General features: G+C 37.2%; 1 protein-coding gene across 1 annotated transcript; it reads left to right on the top strand.

The window, feature by feature from the left end:
• The first annotated feature begins 12,524 nt into the window (after positions 1-12,524).
• RERGL (RERG like) lies at positions 12,525-18,045 on the top strand. The gene is made up of 5 exons (XM_035316037.1): positions 12,525-12,606; positions 12,694-12,749; positions 14,824-14,898; positions 17,480-17,628; positions 17,850-18,045. Exons 1-5 carry the CDS (start codon positions 12,564-12,566, stop codon positions 18,010-18,012), a joined length of 486 nt encoding a protein of 161 aa, XP_035171928.1. The 5' UTR covers positions 12,525-12,563; the 3' UTR covers positions 18,013-18,045.
• The last annotated feature ends 70 nt before the right edge of the window (positions 18,046-18,115 follow it).

Raw genomic sequence — 18,115 nt, 5'->3', positions numbered from 1 at the left:
TTTTTTTTTTTTTTTTTTTTTTTTTTTTTTTTTTTTTTTTTAGCTCTGAAAAGATAGCACTGATTTATCCCTGTATTAGAAAGATGAAGTTCTGCTGTGGCCTGTCTTAAGCACTGTGAAACCTTAAACAAATCTGTTTGCCCTTGGTGCACTTGTGATGGAAGGGAAGAGATTTGGTCTGAACATTAGCGGAGAGCATACTTTTTAGCAGTGTATTAATCAAGTGATCATTTTAAGATCAGATGATGTATGTGTTGCCTGAGGATCCACTTCAAGATTCTGAGGTCAGAGTCAGATAAGGTAAAAATGTGATAAACCATCATCTCCAGAATTCCCTTCTGAGATTTAAATATTGCTAACAACTTTCAATAGCAATATTGAAGTGAATTAGTTCATCATTTGAAATTCCTGTGTGACTCAGTAAACCGCTGAGAGTAAACAAGGAACTGCATGACATGGGAGGAGCCACCTCTTTCAGGTGTGGGTTCTGAAGTCTTAACGTGATATTGGCATCATGACTTTATCAGAAAATTTAAACATTTTTAGAAATATATTTCAGAGTGAAGGCATTTTAGACCCTGTAGTGCCAAAGTAAAGCAAATTGAAGTCACTAAATTGATATGATTGCAGAAGTTAAGGATTAAACTGTAGGTACAACTAGAAGACATAAAAATGGGCATTGCTTCCCTAGCATATCTCTTTATCTCTGCAAGTCACATCTGTTTACTATCCTAACAAATGCACTTTAACTGTGGCAGCTTTCTCCCTCCAGAGCTAGGACAGACAGAAAAAGGCTGGATTCAGCTATGTATCTGTGACATGTTATCTGAGTTCTAAATGCAGAATCTTCTGCAGATTAAAGCAGAAATAACAGTGTTTTTTTGTTTTGTTTTGTTTTTGTTTGTTTGTTTGTTTTCAGACTGAGGCTGATTTTGCAGTTCAGGAAGTCAATAAAAAATGTTTGACTTGTAAACTGAACAGATTTAGTCTGGAAGTCACTGAGAAAAAAATAAACGTAATGCTCCAAGCATGTCAGCTTGACAGGGTCCCTTTGCTTTTCTGACCACAATTCTAATTTAAAACTAACCTTTCAGCAACTGCTCAGTTTTAGTCATCAGTCCTATTGCTGTCGAAAAGCAACAGCAAAAACACGTGTTGACTTCAATAGGGAGAGGGTGAGGTTCTGGATAGTGTTTGCCTTATAAGTGATAGTCTTGTGACACATAAAATAATAATTAAAAATCTCGGTATAATTTAGGCAGGCAGAAAATACCCTGTTGACTCAACTCAGATCACTAGACACCTACATTCATTGTTCTCCATTCAACAAACAGAAGCATAGCTTCTACCTGCCACACACCCCCTCCCCAAATCAAGGCAAGAATTTGATAGAAAATAAAAGCTACTCTATTTTAGGTAGAACACTGAACTTCAGTTTTGTAAAAAAGTAGAAAATCTCTAACTTTTACACCACATTTGGCAGGCAAACACAGATAATACATAAACACATCTCATAATAGGCAATGGGTTTATACCGACCTGCAGTTTCTAGGTGGTGGAGGAATAAGGCAGAAGACAGTCCCATCTGCCCTCCAAAAGGTGATCTAGGAATCTTGTGACTCCTGACATCTTAAAGTCATTATATATGGGTTATAGGAAGTTTGTCTGTTTAGATATGAAACAAAATTTATTGTTCTTTCCTGTAAGAAAGAATTTGGACATGTAAAGCGGGAATGTTGATTATTTGGGTTACTTTGTGAGAATAAAGGATCTTAAAAAAGTAAGTGTATGGAAAACTCATTGGCTGTGCTTTTTCTGTCTAACGGGTCACATTGCATCAGCCATTTCTTAACCTAATGAATCTCCTAGATGTTCCAGGGCCCTTTCAGATTTTTTTTTTCTAATTGTAATGCATAATAAAAAAACAAATTGCAAGGGTTGGGCAGGGGCGAGTCTTTTATTTTTTTATTTTACTTTTTAATCCTGAATTGATCATTTTTGGCAACATTATTGTTGGATTATCAAGAAGCATAAAGAAAAATGAATGTTCAACTGCAGATGTGTTAGGTATGTGCCATCTGTGCTCTGGAGCTTCTTGTCAGTAGCCTCAAAGTTAGCTGTCAGAGTCCCAACATTATTTGCTTATCAAACTCAGACTATTTCACTGTACTCTGCAATTATATTGAAAACACTTCTTTAATCCCTTTAAATGGAGCATGAATACTGTAGCGTAATCCATGAAGTTGCAGAGCCACTACAACTCCTTGTTGAATTCCCCGCAACAATAGATTCTGAGGTACCAGCAGGCCTCAAAAGGGAAACAGAACAAAAAGACAATGAAAAAGACACAATTCTTATGCAAGTTCCAAAATCAAAATACATTACCTTCACTAGAACATTGTACCACAAAAATACATAAATAAATAAATAAATTTTTTAATTGGCCTCATCATAGCATGCTAAAATGAATACATTTTCACCAGTTTAGATAATCTATCCTTGAAAATCTAGTCAGTAACAGTCCCTGGTCTGTTCAGTTCCTGCCTTGTAGTACACCTTTTTCTAATTGTTTAGCTCTATCAGAAACAGAGACACTTCCCACCCCACATACTGAACTATGATCACTACATCAATGGCTCTGAGCAGTTACAGTTTTATATAGCCTAATTAAACCTTCATACAGAATCTGAGCTAATTAAAAAGCCAACAAATTAAGTATGAAACAGACTGACTGTAAATGAGTATTTATATGATGCAGATACCTGCTGCTGAATGTGTTTCTGTTATTCTTTTCCCTCCTGCTTCTTTCAGCAGCAGAGTCAACAGCTGTGGGCTAATGAAGCATCTACAGCAATTCAAGATTCAGGTGTTAAATCCTGATGAATTTTTTCCTCACAGTCACAAGTTCCATTACTGTTTCTACAGTATGCTCTGTGGTGGTATATACCTGGGGCTTGATTCTGTTCCGGAATTCAACTATCCTACTGCTACTTTTTATTTTTTTTATCTTTTTTTACTACTATTATCCTTACTATATGCACAAGAATCATTTATAAGTGTCTCATCTGTGTATCATCATTTATAAGTGTATCAAAAAAAAAAGGCAAAAACTTTCAGAAACATGTTGTTTTCCACTTTTCACTTCTAAGATGCAAGTCCTCCTTTCCTGTACTTAAAAAAAAAAAAAAAAAAGGCGGTTTTGACCACTTTGCAGCTTAGCAAGTTTCAATGAAAATGGTTCCTTTTTGGATTTTAGCAAAAAGATGCTTTGAATGTGGCACTAACAAATCAATTTTGAGTCAGAATAGCTTCTACTAAATTTCAGACCAAGAAAAACATTGCATGGCTTTTGTTTTAAATCTAATCACAGTAATTGCTTCTAAAAACCTAGCCCTGAAATGCTTATATTCTCTACTGTACCAAACAAAACAAAACTCTGAGTGAGAACTTGAATGTAATGCTGGCCATACTAAACTGTAACAGTTTCCATTGCCTAAACTAACAAAAAAATCAGAAGGTACAGAAATAAAACTATTAATAGTAATATGGATTATTAAAAAAAAAAAATCACTTCAGAATAATTTCACCTATATATAGAATGTAAAAACAAACAAACAAACAAACAAAAACCAACCATACTTACTACAGTTTTTAACTCTAGTAGAACTCTATATCTGAACCCTTATCTTAGACTATAAGCATCTTACTCTGAAGAAATTACATGTAGTAAAACATTAGGTAGCCCTAAATGAAAATATGATGCAGTATGTAAAATTAGAAAAAGTGACCCTAAAAAAATTAAACCATTTCAAAATTTAAATTTCTATTGTAGGTTTTAGTATAAGAAGTGTTATTTAAAAACAAACAATAACAACAACAACAACAACAACAAAAACTCAGGGTAGTAAATGAATTAGTTTTCCAAGGACAATTCTACCAAGAGGCAGTGGAGTGTTCTAGCTAGAATGACACACTACTATACACTAATAAATAATTCTAATTATATACTGCAAAGTCTCTGGGAATATTTTAAAGGTGCAGAAGCTTATTAGAGAGTGCAAGCAAAATCACATGGCTATATTATGATTTACCTATTCTGGCTGATAAATTTTAGAGTGCTCAGCACCTTTTCATATAAATTACATCTTGCAATATCAGTGCCTTAAAGAACTTCCAAGATCTTTTAAAGATGGCTTTTGTGGTTCAAACATAATTGAAATGGGAATAAACATAAAATATTAAAACTGAATAACATTCAAGTAGGTTTAAATCAAGTAAAAATATTTCTACAAAACTGGGTATTTGTACTAATGGAAATATTACTGTTTCTCTTTGGACAGTCTTGTGCTTTTAGAATCTTAGGTACGATCTGATTAGATGAAAAAAGAGAGTGAAATTAGCCACCCTGTGGCTTAATTCATTTTAATGTTTTCTACTGTTTAGATGTAAAGGGCAGGGAGCTCTCTTAGTACACATTCTACACACAGACATGGTATTACATTACAAAAATAAATTTCTAAAAGAGTCTCAAATTTAAATACAATCAGTTCAAGTGAACTACTGTACTGTACGTAACAGAGAACTCAATTTGCATTTGTCATCTTTTGTCAGTCAACATACATCTTTATAGAATAAATCTTTTGGAATAATAAAACAATTGAAGTCGGAATGAGCCTCTGAAGAGTGACCAATCCAAACCCCTCTCAAAGTAGTACCAGCTAGAGCAGGTTGCTTGGGACTATGCCCAGCTGCATTTTTAGTCTCCCCAAGAATGGAGCATCTACAGCCTCTCCAGGCAACTTGTTAAAGTGTTCAATCAGCTACACAGTTATAAAAGGGTTTTCTGATGTTTAAACTGAGTTTCATCTATTTCATATTGTGCTGTCACCATATAATGCCAAGAAGAGTGCAGTGTTGAATCAGGTCGCTAAACTGATCCAAGATAAAAACAAATGCAATACACTTTCTTGACATTTATTTTTATATTAATTCAGTAAGCTGATCTGTTCAGTCAAGGGTTCACAAAATTTAATGCTAGGGAGATTGCAAGAATAGGAGGAGAGTAAGGCTACCCCTTTTGGCTGCAAACCACCTTCTACCAGCTGTGGAAACTTCCCTCTCAGAGCTGGAAACAGACGTGTAGTTTCCTGCAAAGGTTAGATTCTGATACTTTTAGAACATTTTATCTGGGGACTGAACATCTCCCTTAGCACAAAAACTTATGAATAAATTTTGACTATTTTAATTTTCTAATTTATTTCACTAATAGAGGTTGGATGTAACACAACTTCAACTTGAAAGCACTCTAAACTTCACAGTACTAACCTAGCAGAAGCTAGAAGCTTAGGAACTGCTTATTTATGTTTTGATCTAATAACCCCTCACCTAAAAGATACTAGTTTGAGGTGTCGTATATCTAGTAGCAAAACATTATAACACATAAAACACAAGCAAACATTAATATAGTAAAAAATATAATATCAAAATACGAAACTTTAAAAAAGAAACTGTGCTCCTCTTTCTCATCTCCCATAATGATTGAAATTGTGGATTTATAGAGACATAAGACTCACTGGGGGAAAAAAAAATAAATAAATAAAAATAATAATAAAAAAATCTATTGTCTGCCTCATATCTACTGTTCAAGCATACAGATTTTGCAGACCATGTCCACAATCAATAAATGCAGGAGATGTGATTTTGAGAAACAAGAGAATTGCAGATGACAAGGAACATGCTGAGCTGGAGTCTTCCTTCATCTTTAAAATGATGGAAGCAACCTCAAGCCTCTGTTTATTGACATGCATGACATTAAACTGTCAAACTGGCCCCAAAGAGAGGGTAAGACTTTATAGCTCAACACTATCATTTTAATACCATCCAGAAAGACCTTGCTATCATTAAGCATCAACAAATCTCACGTTTATTTGAGATAAAAATATATGTGTTGGTGCTTTATTGCAGAGAGACTAAAATTATGTAAATTCAAACGCTAGCTTATCTCTGTGTAACTCATTTGAGAGCTCTCAGTAGGACATTCATCACCAAGTAGGCTGAATGAACATCAGTGACCACCAGAAGACATTTACCTTCATGGTAGAAATAGGTCAGGTATAATTTTTTCTTAGAAGCTTTAAAAGTGACTGGCACTCCAATCAATTTCAAAGTTCATTCAAAGTCTGTTTTTTCTACTTTATTGTCAGTGGAATCTTGGCATCTAATGTTGTGCTGGTATAATCTATTTCTGGGGTTCTGTTTCTTTCATGTATTTTGGGGAAAAAAGATCAGTCACATTTCTGCAGTTTTTGAATATGGGTTATTTATTTCTAGATTGCGGGAAAAGTAATATAAAACAGCGGTTGGATTGATTTTTCTAATTTGCTGCTTTCTCTTTGGCACATCCCAAAACAACATTTTTTCCCTGAGGAGTTAAAAATCAAAATTAAATTAAAATAAATATAAATATATTTTTAAAATGACGGCAACTCTACCTTGTGGCTTTTTGTTTGTTTGTTTGTTTTTTGTTTTGTTTTGTTTTGTTTTTTTTCCTTACTTTCCTGGTTGTGATCAAGTCTTAATTGCTCCTAGTAGGTGAGCTTGTGATTTTTTTTTTCTTTTCTTGAATTGATAGAATAAGATCAGTATTTTTTCACTATGTATCCTAGATCCTAACTAGTATTAAAACAAAAACAACAACAAAATGTGAACATCTGAACTGGCAGAACAACAGAAACCATGAATGTACACACTGTTCATCTTGTATGGTGTTCTAGGCAGGGCACTGGCTAGACTGTTTTATGCTAGTAAAATTGCCCTTTAAAAATTAACAATGATCACCCTAAGTATTTTTAATAAGCCTTCTGAACCTTATGTCCAAACACTTTAGGAAAATCAAGATAGACTTTGTGTAAATTAGAACGTGAATGAGAATTTTGAATGAAGTATTTCCACTGTTGAACATTGTTTCATTGTTTTTGCATACAAAAACAAAACTTGAATGCTTCCTTTTTGCTTTAGTCTGTAAGCACAACCAATGGCAACTACTTTAGGATCTCATTCTGAGCATTAAGAACTAGAAACGGTTTTAAAAGTGTCAACAATTTTATTTGGTCAAAACTCTTCTCAAATCAGAGAAGAAAAATTAGGTGAGAAAAAAAATTGCACCCAATAACCTTGTGGTAAAGGTACTTGCCTGGAGTATGAGAGTTCCTTACAATATTTTTATTATAGCTTTTAAAAACAAAACAAAACAAAACAAACAAAAGCCCTACATAGCAAAACAAAAAACAGCTTGTACAAATAGATGAATGACAGAGAATAAGATTTGTTTATGTCCCCTAAGAGCATTGCAATCACCTGAGATGTAGGAGACAGAATTTCAAATCTTTCTTCTGTCTGATTCGGGACAGGGACCTGAGCACATTTTAAAAAATCTTAAACAAATATGCCTCAATGATAAGAGTATTTAGTTACTCTAGGATGATACTCTGTCTTACTTTAAATCCCTTGCAAAGGATATCTGGAAGTACAGATTCTCCTTCTAGTTCCAAAAGAGGAAAAAAATCTTAATGCCCTTGTATTATTTCAAAAAGTAACACTGTTTTCTGGACAATTTCATTACATTCTTTAGAAATATGTATATATTCTTTTAAGTTCTGAAAATATTAATGACTTCCTCCATATATGATTATTAATGTAAATCATAGAAATTAAATTCTAGTGCAGACCACAGTTTAAAAAGTATTTTGTTATTGTTATTTTTGTTACAAATACATCTACAAAACTTGAGATAACATTCCCCCAGGCCCTAAAAATAAAAGATATAAACCTTATAATGGAATCTGGGGTATAAATACCCTCTTACAAGCACATAGTCTTGTAACTCAGATTGTGCTGATCTTTGCAAAATATTAAGTTAAATGTTTAACTACAAAAAAAAAAAAAAAAGTCATCTCTTTTCTGGAAAAAAGTCTTACTGAGCAGAGCAGAATTTGGTCTAAAATTGGAAATTACAATAATTATGTTTAAAGAAGATATATGCCATTTAAAATCTCTTGCCACTTGTCATTAACATCCTAATTACTCAAGAATTGAAGAAAGATTTGTTTTAAAGCTCCCATATGGCAGCCCAAGCCATATGAAGAGACTATTTTTATACTTTAATGTTTACATTAGAGTGAAGCTTAGAGGTCTTTATTGTGTGTTAGTCCCTTAATAGTTGTATGTACCAAACATAAGCTGTGTCCCAAAATTTGCATAAATCAGGTGTTAACAGAATAGATGTTCTATGTGGCTAGTTACTAAAAACTAAAACTAAAACTAAACTAGAAACTAAAAATCAACCTGACAGTTCACTGTGCTGTAATGTAATGTTGTTCTGGGACTTCCACAAGCCAAAGTACACTATTTACTCACGAATCACACAGCTCAGTTTTTAAAGTTTCTGAACATACTTTTCATGCAATTGAGAAAAGACTTCTAATTACATGGAGATCCATACTACCAGCTTGTAAGTCTAGATGCCTCTGATTTCATTCCCACACTGACGACAAGCTATTCTCACTAGGCTACCTGGTATCCCAACTTTCTTTGGGACCATCTGTCTTTGGGACCGTGTTTGACCACAGGTGTGCACCACTGTGGGGGCATGTAAGGTAATGGCCTCTGCAACAGAACTAACCCTGTGGTACTGTCCTTACTTTGTTTTTGACATCCAATGTGACTCGAGTACTGATAGTACTTTATCACAGATCAGTTTTGTAATTTCTGCTGAAAAACACTTTTTTTTTTCACAGTCAGCATGGGAAAATTCTAATCATTGAACATAAGAATGTGCCTCCAAGAACAATTCATCATTTTCAAGGGGAAAATGGATGCTTGCATCTTTTCCATTATATTATGTAAAGAAAACATAACATCAGTGGGATTATGCTGTATTCTGTCTTCTTTCTGTCGTGAATAAATCATAGAGAATCATAGAATCTTAGAATCATAGAATCATAGAATGGCTCAGGTTGGAAAATACCTTAAAGAGCATCTCGTTCCAACCCCCTACCATAGACAGGGACACCACCCACTAGATAAGGTTGCCCAGAGCCCCATCCAAACTGGCCTTGAACACCTCCAGAGATGGGGCATCCACATCTTCTCTGGGCAACTGTTCCTGTGCCTAAATACCTTTGAGTATCTCACTGAGGAATGTATCCAAGTTCACAGATGACAAAAACATCACATTTAGCTGAAAAGACTGTACTTCTAGTTTTGTTAATTTTGTTGTGGTTTTAGACCTCTAGTTAGCCAGGTCATGTACTGTGGAAGCTTTTAGAGTACCAGTTGTAAAATTGGCAGTGCTCTTCCTAAAGATTTGATGAAAAGTAGGCTTTAAGAGACAGATCTTCTCTGGAAGATGTTATTCGTTAAGCCAAAAGGAGACTGCAGGGATGGAAACACCAGCAAGCTTTAGAAATCCTGTGTCATTTGGTGCAAAGAGCTGGCAGCTGCTTCACCAGGTGTTTTCTAACTATACTTTTTGGATCAAGGCAGTATGGTTGTACATAGAGTACAGATAGTCATGTACTCCCAATTCCACCTTATTTCCTTCCAGCAATTACACTGCTGGGAAGAAAAAAAAAAAAGAAAAGAAAAAAAAAAAAGGTAAATGATTTTTAGATGATAATTTTCTCCACAAGCAGTTTTGACTTGAGGAGGGCCTGGCACCAAACTGTACAAATCCTCATCTACAGAACTGGAGGGTGAAATGCAAAGTGACCTCAGCTGATCGGTGATCTGCAGACTTGAGAAAACTTCCAGCTTAATTCATAATCAATCCTCTACCAGGTTCATGGCAGATGTTGCTGACCTGGATAATAATTTATTTCCAATAAATACATTGGAAACCTACTATTTTCCATAACAAAGTTTTAGACATGTAATCAAAGTTCACTCGATTCTAACTTGAACAGCTCAGAGTTGACTCTGTTTTGACCACCAGACCTGAAACTCATGTGTGAGCTTCTGTTCACTAGAAGAATGAACTATGTTCTGTTCACCTCTCCACCTGTACATGTACTTACACCCCTGGGTAATGAAAGCAAAACCATTCCAGTACAGAGGAGTGGCCAGCACGGATTTGGTGGTGGAAGGACCAAATCACACAATTATACATGTTGCAGAGATGGGCAATCAACCACAAACCCCATAACACTTCAAGGAGAGGAGGTGGCTTATTTCTAAATTGCACTAATTCCATTCAAACAGCTCTACTGACAAAAAGGAGAGGGAAGCATGCACAGATAGAGAAAGCAGGCAGCTGATGCATTTTAGAGGCATCACTACTTCATTTGCCATATTGTTCAACTACAACCACAGGCTTTTATACTAAATGTTAAAGCTAGGCAAATAATTCATAAAGAATGTGTTTACTTTGCAAGATTTCTTCTAGCAGATGATCCTTTCCTTTAAGCATACTACTATTCAAATAAGCTGATAAACAAATGTGATAATTGCATATTGAAAAAATGATGTTGTTTAGATGAAGATTGGTTTGGTCCCTCATTGATGAGCAACTGTTGCATTTGAGTTTTGTGTTGGTGCTCACATTAAATAAATTTGAGATCTGCCCTCCATGTGTGGAGAAATTCAAAAATATCTCTGTACATATATTTACAAAATGCAAATGCAACAGTAATAACAGGAAATCAATAGCAAAGTTCATGATTAAGACTAACTGATTTAGAGTGGATATTCAGGAATTCCTTCCACTGAAAATTTTCTCAATTCCATTTAGTTCTGAGAAGTGATGGAGAAAGTCTCTGTTAGACACTAAATGTACTTGTTTAATCTTCAGTTAAAACTTAATTTATGTAATGCTTTAAGGAATATGCACATAGAACACATAGAATATACACAACTATCTCATTCTTCCCCAGATTCTTTTTTTTTTCTTTTTTTTTTTTTTCTTTTTTGCATTACTAAAAGAAAAGAAAGTTGTTCCAGACAGTATATTCTTTAAAGTGGGCAGCACCCTACTTTGTTTATCATGGCTGCTATCTAGATGTGAGAAAGTGCTAATGTAGTTAAGAACATGTAATGGAAACAGGAGAGCTGGATTCTTTCTCCTTTCATCACCTGTGAAAGTCACAACTTTGATGATGGGTGCACATGGACAAGCAGCTTTAGGCTTTCCTGTTGCAGAGGTTTCGGTGTTTACGAAACAGTAAAATAACAGTAAAATAAACTGGCTGTGACACTTATACCATTGGTGAGTGCAGTCCAGTCTTAGCACCCATCTTTTTTTCAAAATCTAATGTTACAATTAGCCATAGAGGGTCAAACTATGGTTCTTTTTGGTTGGTCAGTAACTTTTGTCTTGTCAGTGAACAGTAGCAGGAAACTACCAAAAAACAAACAAACAAATAAATAAAAAACAAAGCAACAACAACAAAAAACACCCCACACAGTGGGGTAGTGGCATCCTCCAAATACATTTCCAGCCGTTAACAACTTAATTTTAAGCACTTTGGAGCCAAGGTATGTCTGTGTGTTTATTCTTAAATATATTTTCTTCTGCTAAGCATTCCCTTATATGTTTCCTTCAACTGTAACAAACATATGTTCAAATTCCTTCTCTGCCTCATTTTTTGAGCTTATGTAAATCTGTTGTATTCATATCCACTAGCAATTACACTGACACAGCACTTACTGAAGTGTTTATACAAAACGTAAGTTTTATTCTTTTCAACAGAAGCGAATAAATATATCAGACTAAATAAATATATTCAGCTTGTATAAACAGAATAAAATAGACATGAAAAGAACATGTAAGTGCAACTTGGATGTTTGAGAAGTCTCCTATTTACCAATGGACTATCTAAACCATACATAAGCATTTTATGCACTTTCAAACAGCCTGTAGTGAGCACTTGTGGAGCCTAACAAAATGCAGTAGCAGGCTCAGCCCTTTGTGCCTCACCTTGCACATCTGTCGTATATTCCTGCAACAGATGAGTGCTTTAAGTGTTATCCGGGCACAATCCAGAACATATAAGCTCTACACCAGGCTGATTTAATTCAGTAAAAACATTCATAGGCACAAAAAGCATGCCCATCTAAGTATCTGCAGGTCTAGAGGTTTAGTGAGCGATGAGAGCTTTGAAACCTTTGAATGGCAAATATTACAGAGGTGCGGAACATTTATCTCCAACAAATTGCCTCAGTAGCATTTAAAGGGAGGATCTCTAGTTTCTTCACATTCCTGGTACAAGAAGATGACTACATGAAAAGAAACTTAAAGTCAAAATAAACAAGCACCCTCCCCTGCTGTGGAGCATGTCTTTATTATTGTTATTATTTTTGCTATTATTATTATTATTCTCCATGTTTTTTTCCCGCGTCTTCTGCACGTGCAGCGGGGAGGGGGGAGGAGATGGAGGAGGGGGGGGTTGGGGGAGGAAGGAGGAGGAGGAGGAGCCGCGGTCCGCTGCCGTGCCGTGCTGGGGCGGTGTCAGGGAGTGGCGGGGCCGCCTATAAAGCGGTGGCGGCGGGGAGTGGGCAACGAGGGCGCCATGGGTGGGGTGAAGCTGGTCGTGCTGGGCAGCAGCGGAGCGGGCAAGTCGGGTAAGGGGGCGTCCTGGGGGGCGGCCTCAGTTCTCTAGGCGCCGCTCCGCTCACCCGGCGTTTGCTTCCCTCCCGCAGCGCTGGCGGGGCGGTTTCTGACGCGGCGCTTCATCGGGGAGTACGCCTCCAAGGCCCTAGAGCGCCGGGGGCTTCTCGGGGGGCGGGGGGAAGGAGGCAGGAGCGCAACTTTCCGGGAAGGTTTGAGGTTTTAGCAGACTTAGCAGCGGGAGCTCCTGGCCACCCGTAGGCTCCGTAGGCGGGGCGGGTGTCTGCGGGGATGGGTCGCGCCTGCAGCCGGCCCCGTGTGAGCCGAGCTCAGGGAGGGCAGATAACCTGCTGCTTGCGAGAAGCTCGGGAAGATTATAGGGAGCTCAACCGCAGAGATAAAACGGGGAGTAAAAGACTAGATTGTTAACAAAGTTCTGTTGAGTGTCTCCTTTACCAGCCTTAGAAGAGCAGTGAAACGTTGTTTATCAGACAGTGCTGATTAATCAGGGCATAATGGTATGTCCCCTGCTTTTGCAGGATGACTGTGGGAAGTCTGGCCCTGCTGAAGGTAGAAGATCTTACTTGTATCAGAATAAGCACAGTGCCATAGGGCACCTCTTAAGATCTTGGAATATGGCAAGATAGGACTTGGAACTTCAACATTTTAGGTAGAAGCTGTGTAAGCAATGTTGAACTGCTACGCAAACACCTGTGGAAGTGTGCTATTCCGGCTGGTGTGGCATGAGAAGGCCCAGAGCTTAAAATGCCAAGAAGACTGCATCTACCTCATTTGTTCTGCTGAAGTCAAGAACTTTTTCCAGAAACTTTTTTTTTTTTTTTACAAAAATCAGAGTAGTCAAAGATCCACAAATAAAAAAGAAAGCATTAATAAGCTGAATTTCAGTCAGACATCTAAATTAACTTAAGTAGGTTACAGTTGTACAAAAGTGCTCTCACAAAATAGCCACTATGCAAACAGACTCTAAGGACAGTTTAAGTCCCAGATGGCTTATCTGAAGTATAAATATTCACATGCAAATTATGTGGTGCTCTCAATGCTCCATAGGTGCTCTAAATAACAACTAAAACCAGGTTTCCTTGTCCTGAGTCTCTGATGCTGCAAGTCTCAAAAAAGACATAAATGCCCCCAAACATTTTTACTTCTAAATAAATGTTTGTTAGAAAAGTTTAGTTTACTTTCTAGAGAGGCAGAAGCGGGTAGAAAATTGGGAAAACAGGTGTTAAAAGCATTCATCTCAGAATGCTTAGTGGAATCAAGCTATTAAAAAGAAAAAACAATTATGGAAAAAATCAAGGAGCTGAGGGTTTGATTCCCTGGGATGCTTGCAACTCATAGTTCACATCAGATAAACTCTTAAGCAAGAAGAACGCTTGAGATGAATGTGGTGCTGAACCAAAGATAATCAGTTCCAGAGATCATATAGTCTTATCCGTGCTCTCCTTACGTGCAGTTTGAAGTGTATTTTCAGTAGTGCCAGCAGCAGTTCTCATCTTCATTAGTAGCGCTGAGGAATTATACTGTAGAAAGACAGCTGATTAATGTCACTGAACGTGAGTTGGTTACATTTTCTTAGAACAAACTACAACTTAAAATAATTGTGACCACCTGGCTACAATAGAGTTCCCAGGGTTGCTAGTGCTGGAGTTGAATCTTAAATCTTAGAGCTGACTCTACAGAAAAGTTTTAGGATTTAGACTAAGGACATCCTGTAAATATTATCTAGTACGAGAACTCTTAAAGCATCAGATTTCAAGGTAAAGAAACATTACTAAAAGTGACTTGTGCAGAATCAGCATTTACGTGTAGGTTGGCTTACTACTTTAATAATCCTGAACCTTCATAACAAGGTCATCAGCATTTAGCCGTTTCAACGCATTGTGTGTCCTTTATGCCTCCATTTGAGAAGAAAACTAGTGTATAAAAGTAGTGCTTCCATGGGAACACCAGTGAAATGGTGTTGGTTGGCCTAAAGGACTAGGCAACTCAGGTGGTGCAAGATGAAATGGGATTGTCTCCATCTTAAAAAATAAATTAGTAAAGGAAACCTACAATACCAAGGAAACTAAAAGGCCTTTCAGAACTGAATAGCAAATCTTCATCACATCACATTTCATCTTCAGTCTTCATCACGTTTTTTACCACCATTTCTAGTCACTTTAATGCTGTTTTTATTGAATGCAATATATTTCATTTTTTTAGAATGTATCTACACTAAACACTTAAGCCTGGATGGGAGGCAGATACACTTGGAAACTTATGACCCTTGTTCACAGGTAAGAATTTTAGGAGGCTGACAAAATCTATTCCTCATTCTACCTGTGTGATAGTGGGGAGTTGCAAGCATTCTGTCTGTACTTGGAATTTGTGCTTGCTCTTTTTATGTGGAAAGACTGAATCTTTATAGTTGCTGTGGCTCAGAAAGTATGTACTTTCTCAATTCATGGAAGAAGCCCTTCAATGCTTAAATTTTTCTGTAAATCTTTTGCATTTTGGAATATTAACAGGAATAATCTTTTCCACTTCCATATTATGCAAGTAAATACAGAGAACACAGTTTTCTGAAATTGCCTGAACAGACAGAATTTAATCTATAAAGAAAGCTGCGTGGCTTAAGTGGCTGCAGAAACAGTTAAAGTAGATAGGCCTGGAAATTGGTCTTCTATTCACACAACCAAGGAAAGCTATAATGCAGTCTTCTACATGTTGACAACTTAACTTTGATCACAATAAACCACTCTGAAATGAAGTGTTTCTGTACTAATTGCTTTCCTGCTGTTACAGGAATACAGAAACCTGTGTACTGCATAACACAGGCAGACCTAGATTGGTCTGTCTGGCTACTAGTTCACAAGGATTCATTTTTTGGCCTTGATCTTTGCCTCTTACTTATCAGGGTAATGAATACTAAAGCCAAAGCACTGAGAGTCTGGCTCAGACTTCAGTTCAAGGACATAAAAACTTAACCCAGTGAGTATATAAAACTCCTAAAGAGATCTGTCTTTTTAGAGATGAGCAAGTTTTACTTGTCCCAGGACAAAGCAGACTAACATGGCACAGGGGCCATTTTAATATATTCCATGGAGTCCTCCCTTGCTATACAATCTGTTAGAAGCTACTTTTCTGTAGACTTGTTTCTACCTGTCTGAGACCTCTTTCCTAAGCCCACCTGTAGCTTCTGCTTACTGTATATTTAATCCTGTGGCACGTGAACAACTTCTTAAAAGCATGCTTGAGAAAGTGACAGTGGCAGCTAGCTAGGTCAAAGCAAACTATGCTGCTCTGTGTATGGGTAGGGAGTTTGGTTGCTTGAGCATGGGCACTCTTTGCTTCTAAGGAGATCAGAAGTCAGTTGGGTTGAGGGCAACTCCTCTTGAAGGCCCTGTTCTAGCACTCAGTTGTGTTCATCCTTAGGAACAAGGTCTAACACTTGCTGAACTGCCTTCTGCTTCTCTCACCTGCAGAGGAATAGGTAGTGATCAGGAGGGAAGGTGATGGTAATGCTTTTTTCCAAAAGGACTGGTGATTTTTAGAAAGAGATGGATGGGGTATGGACATCCTGTATGCCCTGGGAGCTGAGGAGGAAAAAAAAGATCCTGAGAGAAGGCCAAACTGGGGAAGGAAAAGTCACCATCTTTGTTTCTGCTTCCTGAAATCTTGCTGCTCTCCAGTGCTTCCCTCTGGTAGCTAAAGCCTTTCTCTGCAAAGCTCACTGTCTCTTCAACTCTCTGGGAAACAGCTGTCACACAAGTCACCTTTCCTGCCCCTAAACGTGCTGCACAGTCACTACAGCATTCAAAAACTGTTCTAGTGAAGACATTGAAGCCTTCAGACAGTTCTGGAAACTTGTTTATTTTTTTGTTTCTCATGCACCCCCTATCACTGCCAACATTAAGTCACTATCCCTCATCCAAAATTATGGCCTTGGTACAGCTGTATTTATGGTGCTACAGTGCTGCTGTGATGCTGAGCTAATCAAGGCAGCCAGGGTGGGATACTGGTGGGTGTTATATGCTGCAAAAAGTACAATATTAAACTTAAATAGCCCTCAAGTTGCTGTCCAACATGTTTGCCACAGAGCACATGTTCTAGTCAATGCTGGTGAACTGCCAGTATGCTACCTATATTGGGTCACGTGACTCTTGCAAACTGCAGCCAACTGTAGGGATAAGCTAATTTAAAGTATTTTTGAAGTACCTTCCTGAACTTAATGGGACAGTTTGCAGCTGTTGATTTCTAGAAATCAGGACAGTGATACTTTCTTGGAGTGAAAGGACCCAAATGCTAACTCCCATTATCCATTGAGTGGCTTTTGTCACCTGTGGTATTAAAGTCAACTGCATCTTGAAAGGAGATTTGTCTAGCCCTATGGAAATTAATCTTTTGGGTAAACACTGCTTCAGACTTGAACAAAGTAAAGAAAAAACAAAAATGGAAAGAAATTTTCACACAATAATTATGTTTATTGTGGTCAGGCTATTAGGAGCATACAAAACAGCCATAACCAGAAACCACACAAATACAGATGGCCCACATTTAATTCTCCTGTAACTCTGCAGAATGTTCAGCATATATACGCCAAAAGCAGTGGCTGTAGAGATAATAATGCAGTTTTATTGCTTAAACAAAGCACAGGTGTTTCACAATGAATTTGTTAGTGCTCCAAAATGCAATCTGTAGTGGTAGTTATTTATTAGGTTTGTGGACTAGGACTCACCTGAATTCAATGTCAGCACCAAGACCTAATAATATCTTTTGCAATGAAAGATGCAATCTTCTCACATTCACACTGTCAAAGAAAATACTCAAGAGTGGTAACAATGTTTTTTTTTGCATGTGAATTTGAACTTCTTTCAGCCACAGCAGGGGAAGCTGTCCCTCACAGATGAGCTCCACTGGGCTGATGGATTCATCATTGTTTATGACATCAGTGACAGAGCATCGTTTGCATTTGCAAAAGCATTACTATACAGAATCCAAGAGTCTCATATAGGAGCTTGTAAAAAGTGGGATTATTTTTGTTTCTCTCAGCAAAACATACGAAAAAGCTAAAAACATTTCTGTGAGCTGTAGGAATCCTAGTAACAATGAAAATCCAGCAGCATCCCAGCAGCACAGCATAATACTGACAATATGATACTTGAAGGTAAATTGCATTGCAGATTAAAACTTGTTTCACTGTGTCCAAAACCAAGTGCACTAAGATAGTCATTCTCATTTCTTACAGCAGTATGTTTCAAATAATTGCCATAAATGTGCCTGCTATGATTTACATGGGTAAAAAGCTGTCACAATCATCCTGTGCTTTTGCTTCCCCTACTAATGCTCATATTACCCATGGAGATGCACCAGTGAGGAATTCAGAGAAAGTGTTTCCCACAATAAATTAACCTAATACCATGAATTTCTCCTAAGCCGCCTTCAGCAACGATCCCCATGTCATTTCACAGAATTTCTAGGTTGGAAGAGACCTCAAGATCATCGAGTCCAACC

This window comes from Oxyura jamaicensis, chromosome 1 (genome assembly GCF_011077185.1).
Source record: "Oxyura jamaicensis isolate SHBP4307 breed ruddy duck chromosome 1, BPBGC_Ojam_1.0, whole genome shotgun sequence".
NCBI lineage: Eukaryota > Metazoa > Chordata > Aves > Anseriformes > Anatidae > Oxyura > Oxyura jamaicensis.
The sequence above is the reverse complement of the archived record's forward strand: the minus strand, read 5'-3'. Positions and strand labels throughout refer to the sequence as shown.